General features: G+C 48.5%; 1 protein-coding gene and 1 pseudogene across 2 annotated transcripts; both read right to left on the bottom strand.

Annotated features, from left to right (window-relative positions):
• Positions 1 to 337: 337 nt before the first annotated feature.
• Positions 338 to 5984, bottom strand: LOC136520274 (geranylgeranyl transferase type-2 subunit alpha 1-like). Of its 2 annotated transcripts, none has more exons than XM_066513728.1 (8): positions 5266 to 5984; positions 4669 to 4837; positions 4372 to 4538; positions 4201 to 4305; positions 1793 to 2566; positions 1527 to 1716; positions 1275 to 1452; positions 338 to 1017 (listed from the first exon to the last, which is right to left on the bottom strand). In XM_066513728.1, the coding sequence occupies exons 1-8, from the start codon at positions 5379 to 5381 to the stop codon at positions 626 to 628; spliced, it is 2091 nt and encodes a 696-aa protein (XP_066369825.1). In that variant the 5' UTR covers positions 5382 to 5984; the 3' UTR covers positions 338 to 625. The 2 variants fall into 2 exon arrangements, with proteins under 2 accessions (XP_066369825.1, XP_066369826.1); XM_066513729.1 differs by having other exon boundaries at positions 4669 to 4828; positions 5266 to 5982.
• Positions 5941 to 9050, bottom strand: LOC136520275 (probable 3-hydroxyisobutyrate dehydrogenase, mitochondrial; annotated as a pseudogene).
• Between the last annotated feature and the right edge of the window lie 6006 nt (positions 9051 to 15056).

The following is a 15056-nucleotide window of genomic DNA, read 5'->3' as shown; positions in this document are numbered from 1 at the left end:
AATTTTCCATAGTCATTCCAGAGCTACAACAACAGAAACAGGAGTTCAGAAGAGTGCATATCAAAAGAAATTACAAATTGTTCAACTAGTGAAGGCTGAGGCTGCAACACTAGAAGCAAGAGCCTCTGATAGGGAATTTAGCTTCAGGACTTGTAAAAAGAGATGGGGAGAAAATCTGTAGTACATCAACTGCATTCAAACTCCTGAAGTTTAATTACAAAATCATTGACAGATAACCTCGGCAAGAGCAACTTTCACCGCAAAAATGTAAATGGTAGCAGTATAGCTATGTTCTATTTTAAACTTAAAAAATTGTGAAAGTAACAACAACTTGCAATTAGATAACAATCTTCTTTCTTGTATGATCTATGACAGTTCAATCCTGAAAATTCAGAACTCTGTAACATCATATTTGGGTCTCAGATTCGCTTAAACAAAAATAGCAGTACATATGAAGCAAATCAATGGCTTCTAGCAAAACTTAGTTTACAGTGTGAGCCTTGACACTACCCAAGTTTGCACAACTCTTAAGTGAAAGCCATCAATTAATTGACATCTTCACCATCAAACCATTTTAGACAAGGAATGAGTGTCACGACAAGAGTTCTGAGGTTCTCCCCATCAATTAATTGACATCTTCACCATCAAACCATTTTAGACAAGGAATGAGCGTCACGACAAGAGTTCTGAAGTTCTCCTTGCTGGCAATTTCATTTCCTTTGATATCAAGCTGTGCCAACTTCAGAGATCTAAAGAACCGTATGGCGTCCCAGTATTCCTCCACGTTGATATTTACCTTCTGGTACTCTTCAAAAGCTTCACTTGCTTTGATTTTGTGTGAGAATGGAGACGAGCAGATATACCGTGTTGTGTCAATTGAGTGAGCTCCAATCTTGTTGAAGGATAAATCCAGAACTTTCAATGAGATTATCTTCATAAGGGGTTCAAGTGCTGTGAAACTACTGATCTGGTTGTTGCTAATGTTCAAGAACATAAGGTGCTGCAAAGCCTCCAAACCTTAAAAGAACAAAATGTTAGCATCCCAAAGCCACTGTTTCTCAAATCTTATCCTTCAGGCATTTGCCAATGACTAAGCCAATTATCTCATAAATAGAAATTAGTTTAATATAGTTATCAGTTCTGCAACTGCATTTGAGAAGCTATAGCAGACCAACTGCATTTGAGAAGTTAATTCGCAGGCCTTGTTACACAGTTAAAATATCATAATTTTTTTTTCTTGAAGTGGACATAAGAGAGATGATTCAAATGCTAACCTTCGACTGATCTAAGACTATTATGGCTTAGGTCCAGCATTTGAACCCACAACAAGCGTTCAGCAAATCCAATGCGTGTTAAAGACAATCTGCAAAGTTGCACATGATTCAGGGGAGCTGAATTTGGTTGAACCTGAACTGAACAGTGATTCATGAAAGTCTCCATGTCACATGTTAGCTGCAAGGAAAAGTTAAGTTAGACAGCAGCACATTATCCGTTAGCAAAGTCTCTTCAAACACTCTTTATGTTACCTTATCCATCAGGACTAAGCTCCGTTCATCCTCGTAGTATTGCTTATGAGATGGATCCAGGTGAATCAAGTCAGTGAAGAGCCCCAGAGCCTCTTCACAGTAACCCTTCCTTTCAATTAGAGATCTTCCACGGGATTTTATAGCAGCACAAGCAAGCAATAGCCGGGCTAATGTCAATTTCCCAAACTTGCTGGAAAAGAGAGTATGCTATGAGAATGAGGTTATAATTATGAAAAAGCAGCTTCAGAATGAATTTAGAGCCTAACCTATTGTCATCAGGTAACTCTCTGAAAAGATCTATTTCCTCGGATAGTCTTTCAAAATGCCAATTTGAGTCCTGTTCAACCAAAGCGCTAGTGATCTTTAGCAGATCAACAGGGATAGGATCACGGTTTCCATGAGACTGGAAGGATTCTGAGCAATTCCAGGCAACTGGCTTATCAAACAGATCTAAACCCTGGGCTGTGTCATTGCTAATCAGTTCAATGTCAAATGTAAAATGCACAGGACTATTGTAGTTAGAGCCACTTCTAGACACAATGTCATCCGAGCAGGGTATGTTCACTTCAACAGAATATTCCTGCAAACTGCTACATTCATTGCTAATTTGGAGATATGCGGCCCAACAGTTAGAATACCCAGAGTCTGCCATTGTGAGGGGTCTCCATTGAATATCCTTGCTGAACTCCAAATCAGACTTTAAGTTAACACTTGATTGATTTAATCCTTTGACAGGCTCATTAAAATAAAGAACAATGGGTACAGTCCTTGACCAGATGGATGAAAGTGTGTGCTGCTCAACTTTTTCCTTGATCAAAGAGGAAGTGAGCTTTGCAGCATTAGAAGGCCATGAAGCAATCAGCTGGGGGTTATCTGGACTAGACGTTTGAGCTAAAAGCCAGAGGTGATAGAACCATCCACTTTGGTCACTTGGATCTGTAAAGAGAGCTTGAGTAACAAGTTCAAACTCCTCGGAAAAAATCTTCTGCTTTGACTCAAAACCTTTGCTCTGCTGGATTAGTAGGTTGGACAGAAGTATACTGCCAAAAAGGTGAATGAGAACGAAATTGCAGCAAATATATGATTTTAATATAAGTACCAAAACCAAAAAGTAAACATAATAGTACACATTGAGACAAATAGGACCAAGGGTAATACAAGGAATCAAAATATCCTTTGCCAATTACAGGAAGTAAGCATATTTACAGCATATCGATTTACAGTACAAACTACATAAGACTAAACACACTGTTTCCATTTGCTGTTTAACATGAAATGTAATCACATTACTATAAAGTGGCAGCTCAGTTTGCCAGTAATTACTGCTTATTTCACTACAGCTGAAAATTAAAGGTGGAGCAGACTACATTTTCTTCACTCAAATGGCTGTTACATCTATTTTCATTAACCATAATCCATGGTCACCAAGTATAGGTTTAGAACAAAAAATTCTAACATCACCACATGGACATATGAAAAAGTCAGAGTAAGCATTTAGAAAGAACATCCATAAATAATAATTGTATACAAATCATCCTGAAAGAATCAACAACACCAACAAAGCCTTTAAGTCCCAAACAAGTTGAGGTAGGCTAGAGTTGAAACCCAGTAGAAGCAATCAAGGTTCAGGCACGTGAATAGCTGTTTTCTAAGCACTCCTATCTAAGGCTAAGTCTTTGGGTATATTCCATCCTTTCAAGTCTCCTTTTATTGCCTCTACCCAAGTCAACTTCGGTCTTCCTCTGCCTCTCTTCACGTTACTATCCTGGCTTAGGATTCCACTACGCACCGGTGCCTCTGGAGGTCTCCGTTGGACATATCCAAACCATCTCAACCGGTGTTGGACAAGCTTTTCTTCAATTGGTGCTACCCCTAATCTATCACGTATATCATCGTTCCGAACTCGATCCCTTCTTGTATGACCGCAAATCCAACGCAACATACGCAATTCCGCGACACTTATATGTTAAACATGTCGTCTTTTCGTAGGCCAACATTCTACACCATACAACATAGCAGGTCTAATCGCCGTCCTATAAAACTTGCCTTTTAGCTTCTGTGGTACCCTTTTGTCACATAGGACACCAGATGCTTGGCGCCACTTCATCCACCCTGCTTTGATTCTATGGCTAACATCTTCATCAATATCTCTGTCTCTCTGTAGCATTGATCCTAAATATCGAAAGGTATCATTCCTAGGCAGTACTTGACCTTCCAACCTAATATATTCCTCCTCCCGAGTAGTAGTGCTGAAGTCACATCTCATATACTCAGTTTTAGTTCTACTGAGTCTAAAATCTTTGGACTCCAAAGTCTCCCGCCATAACTCCAGTTTTTTATTCACTCATGTGTGGCTTTCATCAACTAGCACTACATCGTCCGCGAAAAGCATACACCAAGGGATGTCCCCTTGTATGTCCCTTGTGACCTCATCCATCACTAAGGCAAACAGATAAGGGCTCAAAGCTGACCCTTGATGTAGTCCTATCCTAATCGGGAAGTCATCCGTGTCTCCATCACTTGTCCGAACACTAGCCACAACATTGTGGTACATGTCATTAATGATCCCGACGTACTTCGTTGGGACTTTATGTTTGTCCAAAGCTCACCACATAACATTCCTTGGTATTTTATCATAATCCTGAAAGAATGACCATAAATAACAATTGTATACCTACGATTATGCCATGCCGAGTAATTACTGAAGTTCTCACTGATTTTATCCATGGTATACTTTAGCTCCTCCTCATCTGGCACGCCCATGAATCTTGCAAGGAACCTGTAAAAGGGGGGAATCAATCCAAACGGACTATCTTGACTGTAATCTCCAACAACAGAAACCTACCTTCGGTAATTCCATCCATGGAAATTCCTGGCGTCCACCTTCAACAGTTTATCCAAGAGGCCAAACTCACGTTTGAAATCCACGGGCGCTAGCTTTTGGTTTAGCAACCACTTCCGGTGATACCAAGCCCCATAGGACTTTGGGTTCTGCCTTAAAGCAACCTCAACCTTCGAAATTCCAAATTTGAACATCATCTAAGTAGGCAATTGCAATGGGCGCCAGAAACGACTAAAGCACAAAAACACAAGACCTCCACTTCTAATTGATACAATAGTGTTGATGGATCAGAGAACTAACCACTCTCAGCTCATCATCAACAGCAGACTTGATGGCCTCCGGGTCAGAAAGCTCCTTCACATTGTGCTGAAACGCAAGCTTCCGGTAGTTCCATGCGGTGTAGGCCTCTGGATTTATCTCGAGCAACTTGAAGCTCAGCCCAATTGCCTCCTTGGTGTACCTACAGGCCCTAGCCATTGATCAAATAAGTCCAGTGTGTTATCAAGCACTACTCCGGTAGACTGAATTTGGGATCTTTACTTTGTCGTCAAGGAAAAAGGGTGAAATTACAACTGGGATATGGCATCCAATCTTTTTCTTTGCTATATGACTGATTAAACGACAGATAATTTGCAATTATATGCACCAGGCCAGGTAATGAGGACCTCCAAGAACAATGAGGCAACCGCGGGCCTTCATAGCTTCAAGAAAGAACCAGATAACACAGCGTGAACGAAGCAATAAAAATCGCATCATTCCTCCGCGGGAAAATCGCCAAGCCATGAGAGCTAGCCGAAGCTCTATCATGCTAATCCTATAGGTTGCCAGAAACGACCGGTGCTAGATGGAGCAAGAAGAGAGGGAGGAGGGTGTAGGTACGGGCGGGCGGCGGCTTACGTGCGGGCATGGTGATTGTGCAGGACCTGGGCCTGGAGGTCCCGGAGCTTGGCGGCTTTCGCTGACGCCGCCTCCTCGTCCTCAGGCTTGGCTGGGCGCCGCGGCCGGCCGTGCATCGCCTCCTCCCTCCGTCGCCGGCGCCGCGGGTGCGGGGGTTTGGATCTCGGGGAGAGCGGCTGTTCACCCTTCCAAGTAGGCTCCTTCTTTTTCCTCGAGTAGATCCCGTTCGCTTACGAGAGAAAAATACTGTTCTAGATGGAAAAAAAGAAACGGAGCCGAGTTCAAGGCACGTGAACGGGGCCGTAGCGGGCTAGTACTCGTGCTGCTGTCGTGTGCACTTGGTTAGCTGGGTTCAGATTTGCCCGCACCACCGCCCTCCTCGGCGGCCGCCGCTGCCGTCGCCCCGGCGCTAGCTGCAGTGGTTCTTCGTTGGAGCCGTCGCGCAACACACTACTATGCGCTCCTCTCTTCTTACCTCGACGGGAGCCGCTGGCACGGCCGACGGGTGTGACTGACAACTGGCGTGCAGGTGCATCACTGCAGGCTGCAGCAGCGGCAGACGAAGGCGGGATGTTTCTATCTGATATTCTGATGCACATAGCTCAGATCAACGCATCTCAATTTTGTTGGCGACAACAGAAACGAAAATGCTGGAAACTGGCAGTTCTTGGCTCATGGTCGAATCTGTCCCAGAACAATCTATTGCCCGATTGCCTAGAAGCAACAAATAACAGTTTACAAGGTGATCAGATCATCCCTACAGCTCAACAACCCTGTCTCGGTACAGCGCTACACGGCTTACACTGTAAGCATTCCAATAACTTTATTTGTTTTATTGATTTTGAAAGGAGGAAAATTTGCAGCGTAACTTCAAGATCACTCTTCATCCTTGCCAGCATAGTAATGTCTGAATGAGCACGAGAAGTCTTTGAGTTCACAGCCATCCTCGCACAGCTTTCGGTAACTGCAGAGAGCACCAGCTTAGTCGCAAAGCAATGGAGAGGGAGTAATATCTTGTTCTACCAAGTGTCATCTCATGAAAAGACAGAAAAAGAGGGCGAAAGTGTTTTACATTTCAAGTGCCTCGGAACCCATAGGGCATTTGAAGCCAACTCCAGATGCAGAAGCCATGGCCAAATCCAAATCTTTAGCCTGCAGAGAGATGTAAACAGTGAACAAAGTTTAATCTGGTACTCCACTCAAGCAACCTTTCTCTATGGGAAATCAGTAGGAGACTAACTTATCAGTCCAAGCTACTCCTTCTGTTCTAAATTGTAAGTTTTTCTGGCTTTTCAAGGTACATAGCTTTTGCTATGCACATAGATTAAATACTAGTAAACACTGTTCCCAAGCAACTCACTTGTATATTCATAAGAGTATAATAGACACATCAACTCATCCTTAGGTAAAGTAATTCTGCTTAATATTCTACAGTAGAATTTGATCAAGTGTCAATTTGTACCATTAGTTTGGAAGTGAAACCACCGCTATAGTTCCTTGATGATGGTACACCTTCCATAACTCCAGGAACTGGATTGTATGTATCGCTGTTGAAATCAACAAAAACGAAAACCACTTAAAATTCAGATGATGCAACATACAAGCTGAAGCTAAAAAACTAATCTCCATACTTCATGACACCCAACTGAATCATGGTTGTTACACTTCCAATTCTTTAGGAAGCAAATCCCAAAGTCGCAGCAGCTTAGACCGCAATAAGATGATTAGATGAGCAAAGGAGACAATACCTACTCCAGCAGCGAGCGCTTGAACAGTTGAAAATGTCTGTAAGAGTGGTTGCTTTGATCCCAAGATTCTGACCAAGAGCCAAGGCCTCGGAGACCCCAAGCAAGCTGATTGCCATTGCCATGTTGTTACATATCTTTGCAGCCTTAAATACCCAATATCAAGAGTGAGCCGGAATCATCATCACACTGAGAATTTTTTTGAAGAATGAAGGTTAACAAAACTTGCCGAGCCATTTCCAGCCCCACCGCAGTAGATTGCCTTTTTCCCCATTGCAAGAAGTAAGGGCTTGGCTGCTAAATATGCTTCCTCAAGACCGCCCACCTGTACATCATTGCTTGAAACAAAAAATAAATATCAATTTCTTCTATCTTAATGTAATAGTTTTTTAGTCTGACCAAACAGCTACAAGTTATTATGATGAAAAGCAAGAAATAATACCATGAAAGTTAGCTTGCCAGCTTCTGCAGCAGGAACACCTCCAGACACTGGAGCATCCAGAATCATAGGGCTTTCAGCGTAACCTGAACATAGTATTAATTGATGCCAGTAACAGAAATAATTAGCATTCATTTAAACTCAATTGAAGTTTTTACATCACAACTGCCAATAGTAGATTATGGCTCTAATGTTATATGGTGGAACTTAACCTTTCTTTTCTTTTAAATGGCATCTTGATATGGCTGTCGATATCTTTCTTGATGTTTGTGGATCAACTGTTGATGAATCTATGTATAACCATGGTCCCAGGCGTTCGCCCCCAAAAAGCAAGCCATTGGGTCCATTGTATACATCTAAAACCTGAAAAGCATCCATGACCATCCTAAATCAAAGTTCCAGGAAAATAAGCTATATTTGTAAAGATGGTTGGATATAGGACATGCTACACAGAAGGATAATTACCGTCTACTTCTGATGTCATGATCCAAATGGTTGATCAAGAATTGATTTGACAAGAATAGGAGTTACAGAAACAATCTACTTACATGAGAAGATGAAGGAAGCATGGTAATTATGACATCACTCGACTCTGATACTTCAAGTGGAGACTGTTTTGTGGGGATTCCATCGTCTGAGAATTTCTTCATTGAATTTTCATTTCTGATAGATAGATTCAATGTTTATCGAATGAGAACCAGAAGAAAAAAATCAATGAACTCTGTGACCCATATCATGAACAGTGTATGTAAGGATAGGCAGGAACTTACATATCATGAACAGTCACTTTGTATCCAGCCGTGATCAAGTTCCTTGCCATATGGGAACCCATGTTCCCAAGTCCGATGAATCCGACATTCTGAAAAGCACCAGCGACTCATGAAAACCGGCATTGCACATCGCGATGCCCATATCTACCTTAAACAATGACTAGGTGAATTGAGTCAGAAAAAAATGTCAAAGCTTCTTCCTTTTTAATTAGTCAAGGTAGACGTTGCAATTATAGTAGAAGTAGTCTGTGAAGCCAGAAAACCCCATCTAGACATCATGATTCGTGGATATGGATAGTCACCTCCAGCTGAGACGGAAATGCAGCAGAAGAGAAACCCCGGAGGCAGCTCCAGCCCCATCTCTGCAACTTTGAGCCGACTCTCCATCCGAACCCCACCATTGCCTTCCGCAAGGCTGCAACAGGGGGCGGATAGGGATAGGACTCAGCTTGTGCCGCGCAGGAGAGGAATCCGCAACCGCAATTTACTGATGCAGAGAAAGGAGTGGGAAAATGAATTTGATTGCTGGCAACAAGTTAAACCAATCCATCCAAGCAAGTTATGATTCGTTACCAGCGAAAGCACTAGACCCAACCCGACGCAGTCCGCTCTGATTCAATCCACTACCAGTACAGCGGGGGCAGGAGGGGCAGGGGCTTCGGCGACGATGGGTGCCCGGCGTGCTTGGGTGGAAGGAAAGCTGGAAGAGGGTTCGGTGGCGTGGGCGCAGGCGCCGCCGAAGAGGAAGATGGAATGGGGTAACCGATGCTCTCGTGGTTGAGAAAATTGCATATTTGGGACGCGTTTAGCAGGTTTACGACCGCAATGGTTGACTTCATAAAAAAAAACCCTTCTTGATTTTTATGACATGATGTGTATTTTCCCTCTTTTTTATCTTTATACACGTATTTGCCATCTAAAAGAACATCTTTGCCCTTCTGTGATTTTTGCTCCTTCTGTTCTCGTCGGATGTATACATACTTCATGGCCGAGACCGGTGTGCCTGGGCAGGCTTCGTGGCCGCCGCCGCCAAGCCTAGGGCCGGCGCGGCCAGTTCGCGAGCGGGCGCGGCCAGGCCGGGGTCGTCCGATCCTTCCATAGACGCCGCGCCTCCGTCGAGGCAGGTCACGAAGGGAAGGGCAGCGCGACTTCGTATGATCGGGCGCGGACAAGAGACATGGGACATGTCAATTTCACAGAAGGGCAAATTCGTCCATCAAGGCCACAAATACATGGCCAAATACCACAAAAGAGATAAAATACACATAAGTCAATGATTAGAGTTCTAAAACTGCTAAGCGCCATAGTTAGACTCCCCAATATGCAATTTTCTCTGCGTGGAGGTAGTACTAACTGAGTTCCTCGTTGCTCGTCGTTGAACAGTTTCAGCATCCGTAGCATACACACACGCAATTGGGAATCTTTATAAAATCAAGAAAGCCTTTTGCAATCAGTAGCTTATCCACATCCACTCCACTGCGTTATCCAATTAGCGCCCTGTTCGCTTAAATTACAAACAGTACATTTTCAACCAACAAACAATATTTTCCTCTCACAACAAATCAGCCAACAGTATTTTCAGCCATAGCTTATCAGCCAAGCGAACAGGAAATAGAAAGGGACGGACTGTTCTGCAGTCATTGATTCTATCGTGTTAGTCGCTGAATTCTTACTCTTGGCAGTAACAGAATTCTTACTCTCATCGAGAGAGGATGACACTAGGAATTGGGACAATTTTCTGGTTTATTTCTCACACAAATATCATGTCAACCTGAGGAGTTGAGGATATATATTTATAGGCTGCTAGGCAGCAAGCATATGCTGTCCTAAAACTATGCCAAGATGCCAAGCATATGCTGTCCTAAATGTTGTCCTAAAACAGATACTGTCCTAGATGCTAAGATACTGTCCTAGCCAGTCAATGATGTTGTCCTAGATGCTAAGATGCTGTCTTAGCCAGACAAGGATGTTGTTCTTGATGGGCAGCAAGACCACCATATGTTGCAGCCCTACAAAGACCAGCCAACATAGAGACTTATCCCATCATTCTTTCTCTAAGTCTTGTGCGTCGTCTTGTGGGAAAGTTGAACCATCCCGGTCTTAGAGCAGAGCTCAAGGAACTTGATCCTCCCAAGAGGCTTGATAAGCAGGTCCGCAAGCTGGTCCTTGGTGTTGATGTAGCTCGCCTTGATGCTCCCTTCCTCCAAACAGCCTTGGATGAGGTGGTACCTCATCTGGATGTACTTACTTTGTTCATAGAAAACGGGGTTCTTTACTAGGGCTAGAGTGGACTTACTGTCCATCCTGAGTTCCACCGTTCTAGTGTCTCTACCGAGGAGATCACCAAGCAATCGAGCGAGCCAGAGCGCCTGGGTCGAAGCGGTGGAGGCCACTATGTACTCGGCCTCGTAGCTAGACAGGGCCACCACCTGCTGCTTGACCGACTGCCAGCTAACGAGACACTTGCCGAGGAGGAAGAGGATCCCACTCGTGCTCTTGCTGGTGTCGATGTCGTCGGCGTGGTCGCTGTCGCTATACCCGACGAAGTGTGCTGCCCTAGGGCACCTAGGGTAGTAGAGGCCGTGGTTGAGAGTCCCTGCAACATAGCAGATGATCCTCTTCATAGCCTGCTGGTGCTCCGTCGTCGGTCGCTACATGAACCGACTAACGTAGCCGACGAAGAATGCTAAGTCCAGCCGTGTGTGGGTGAGGTAGCGAAGGCTCTCCACAAGACGCCGGTACTACATAGCGTCCACCTCCTCCGTCGTGCTGTCGCAGCTCAGCTTTAGCCTCTTCTCAATCGGAGTGAGAGCTGGGTTGCAGTCGGTGAGCCCAGCTAGCTCAACGACGCGCTTGGCGTAGACGATCTGTCGAAGCGTGATCCCGGAGTCATGCTAGTGCACCTCAATTCCCAGGTAGAAGGAGAGAGGCCCCAGGTCACTCATCTACAAGGTGGACTTCATCTCTTCCTTGAATGCCGCCACCTCCGCATTCTTGGTGCCGGTGATCACCAAGTCGTCGACGTAGACACCCACCAGTAGAGCATTTCCTCCATTGAACCGTCGGTAGATGGCCGCCTCGTGCGGGCTTTGCTCGAAGCCCATCCCCTTTAGCGTGGAATCCAACTTGGCAATTCCACGCCCTCGGTGCCTGCCGCAAGCCATAGAGGGCCTTGCACAGGCAGAGCACCTTGCCCTCCTTATCAGGGATCGCAAATCCCAGCAGCTGGTGCACGTAGACCTCCTCCTTCAAGTCGCCGTTAAGGAACGCCGACTTGACGTCCATGTGATTCACACACCAGCCCTCCTGGGTAGCTAGCGCAAGGAGGAGTGGCACGGACTCCATCCGTGCCATGGGAGCAAAGGCGTTGTCGAAGTCGACCCCCTCCTGCTGCACGAAACCTCGTGCCACCAAGCGAGCCTTGTGCTTGACGATGGTGCCGGCTTCATCCCTTTTTAGCTTGTACACCCACTAAAGGGTGATCGCGCGGTGACCACGAGGAAGGTCAGCAAGCTCCCAGGTGCGGTTCTTCTCAACCGCATCCATCTCCAACTGCATCGCGGCGCGCCATGTCGCATGTCTCTCGACCTCTGTAAACGACCAAGGCTCGCCGTCGTCACACGCAAGGTGCAACTGCGCCTCTAGGTTATGAGGCACCAGTCCCAGCACCGGCTGGTCATCGAGAAGGTTCTTCATCGTATAGTACCGCAACGGCTCGTCGTCGTGGTACGCGTCGATGCGCTCCTCGTCGTGAGAGAGTGGAGTAGCGAGGTCAACCGGGCTATGCTCGACATGAGCTGGTGTTGGAGTAGACGTGCCCGGAGAGGTGCCTGTCGGTGCTGGAGTGCGTGGCGGTGCCGGCTATGGTGGAGCTGATGAATAACTCGTCGCAACCGAGGTCCTGGCTGAAGAGCGTGGTGTTGTCAGAGTAACAGGCGCCAGGGTCGGTGGAGGCTCGGGGACTGAGGTAGACGCGCTCATCGAAGAAGAGCTGCCTACTCCCCCAGCTCCCTCGAAGTGGACGTACTCGATAGTGAAGTCGTCGTACGTCGGAGCCGAGCCGTCGTCCACCACCTTGTCCCACGCCCATCCTCGCCCTTCGTTGAACACATCACGTGCCGTGCGCACACGCTGTGTCTTTGAGTCAAGGATATGGTAGGCCTTCGAGCCCTCTACGTAGCCGATGAACACTCTCGGAGTGCTCCTATCGTCGAGCTTGCTGATGTGGCCAAGCTCTTTGACGAACGTGAGGCAGCCGAAGACCCGCAAGTGGGAGACCGCCGACTTACGCCCATGCCAAGCCTCATACGGCGTCCTATCGTCAAGCGCCTTGGTAGGCGAGCGATTGAGGATGTAGATGGACGACATCACCGCCTCTCCCCAGAAGACAACCGACATCCCCCTCTGCTTGAGAAGGGCCCGAGCTATCCCCACAACCGTCTGATTGCGCCGCTCGATGACACTGTTCTGCTACGGGTTGTACGGCGCGGAGTAGTGGCGCTGAATGCCCTCATCAGCACAGTACGACGCGAATTCAACCGCCATGAATTCACCGTCGTTGTCGGTGCACAGCACGCGTAGCTTGCATCCGCACTTCGCCTCCGCAGTAGCCTACAAGCGCCTGATGGCGTCCCATAGCCTCTCCCTTGCTGCCGAGAACCATCACCCACATGTAGCGGGAGAGGTCGTCGATGAGCAGCAGGAAGTAGCATCGTCCTCCCGGTGTGGCCGGTGTCACTGGACCACACAAGCCCCCGTGCACAGAGCTCGAGCCTCTCCTTGGCTCGAAAGCTCGCCCACTGGGGAAAGGGGAGTCGCCTCTACTTCGTCAACACGCAGACGTCGCAGAGTTGCTCCACATGGTCGAGGCACGGCAGGCCTCGCACCATCTCCGTGGCACTGAGCCGCTTCAGGGCCTCAAAGTGAAGGTGCCCGAAGCGCTCATGCCACTGTCACGCCTCATCATCTCGACGAGCAGCGAGACAGAGGGGTTGTGCCACCTGCACATTAAGGACGTAGAGTCGATTTGCGCTTCTGGTTACCTTGGCAAGAAGGCGACGACGGCGATCCCAAATCCTCATGACTCCATCCTCAACCACCACGCATGAACGGTTCTCATCCAGCTGTCCCAAACTGATGATATAGTTCCTCAATGTGGGGATGTAGTAGACTCCGGTGAGCAGCCTATGCTCACCAGACACGGTGGTGAAGATGACGGAGCCGACGCCCTTGATCTCCACGCCGGAGGCATCCCCAAACTTGACGAAGTCTCAGATGCTAGAGTCAAGCTCGGTGAAGAACTCCCGTCGACCGGTCATATGATGGGTGGCGCCGGTGTCGAGGCACCACCCGTCAGTCTTATCGTTGCCGGAGCCGTCACTGAGGAGGGCGTGTGCTTTTGGCTCGTCAAGGTGGAGCAGAGTCGTTGCGGCCGGTGCCGCTGGAGGTAGCTCGATGCTTGCATGTGCCATGAACAGAGTCGGCTCCTTCTCCTCCACCTGTGTGACGTGTGCCTGGCCGCGTCATGGCTGTCGACAGTCCTTGGCCTAATGGCCAAGCTGGCCGTAGTTACGGCAGGTGTCATCTCGTGCCGGCTTGTGCTTGCCAGCGGCGCCGCCCTAGGCACCTCCACGGGCATCACCCTTGGCACGTCCTCATGCCCCGGCCTGGGCGTCTCTATGCGCCTTGCCACGCTTACGGTCGCCTGTCATGGAAGAAGGCTCCCCCTTCTTCTGGTCACCTTGGCAGGCAGCCCACTGCTCCTGAGTGAGAAGGAGCTTCCCGCCAGTGGTGATGGGCCCTGAGAGAGACTGTGGCTCATCGCTGTCGATGACCTTGAGGCGACCTATCGCCTCCTCGATCGACATCGTGGAGAGATCCAGCAGGGACTCGATCGATCGAGCCATCTGCTTGTACTTCTCGGAGACGCAGCGGAAGAGCTTTTCGACAGCTCTCTCCTCGCCGTAGGTGTCATCGCCAAACTGCACCATCTTCTACAACAGAGTGTTGAGACGGAGAGCAAAGTCATCAACGTCCTCACCTGGCTTGAAGGCCAGGTTCTCCCACTCCTTGCGAAGTGCCTGCAGTGTGGACTTTCGGGTGCGGTCGCTGCCGATGCGTGCCGCAGCCATGGTGTCCCAAGCCTCCTTGGCGGTCCGCTTGTTGGTAAGCGAGAACTGTATCTCGGGCGGGACTGCAGCGATGAGGGCATCCAGTGCCCGTCAATCCTAGTCGTAGTCGACGCTGCCGTACCGGACTGCCTCCACATGTGCCGCACTTGGAGCTTTACCCTCATCACCGCAGCCCACTCAACGTAGTTGGTCTTAGTGAGGGTAGGCCACCCACCGTCGGGGCCGACGTCCCTGACAACAGCCTGGAGCCCGTGGTAACCACGGTACTGATCCGGGGAGAGAGAGCCACGCTGCCTGTGAAGGCCACGCTCTCCATCGACTCGTCCGCCACCGTTACCGTGCGCACCTCCTCCAGGAGCGCCACTGCCGTGCGCGCCTCCTCCAGGAGCACCGGCGGCGCGTCCGCGCCTATCTGGGCCACCGCCGCGCTCGTGGACGTGCGCGGCTGCCCACTGCGCTGCCCGCGCTGCCTCCCTCCCAAGCAGCTCGAGGTCTGCGTCGGCGCTGTCGTCAGCAGAAACGGAGCTGCTGATGCTGCCGTGCAGAGCCTCGACCTCCGCTGCCGCCGCACGCGCTGCATCCGCCTCCGGTCTGGCTGCTGCCAGCTCCGCCGCTGCCAGCCTCGACGCCCTTGCCGCCGCCACAGCGGTCTCTGCCGTCGCTCGCTCGCGTTCCTCTGTCGCGGCAAGTTCGGCCTCCTGCCGAC

Source organism: Miscanthus floridulus, chromosome 18, assembly GCF_019320115.1.
Source record: "Miscanthus floridulus cultivar M001 chromosome 18, ASM1932011v1, whole genome shotgun sequence".
In the NCBI taxonomy this organism is placed as follows: domain Eukaryota; kingdom Viridiplantae; phylum Streptophyta; class Magnoliopsida; order Poales; family Poaceae; genus Miscanthus; species Miscanthus floridulus.
The sequence above is the reverse complement of the archived record's forward strand: the minus strand, read 5'-3'. Positions and strand labels throughout refer to the sequence as shown.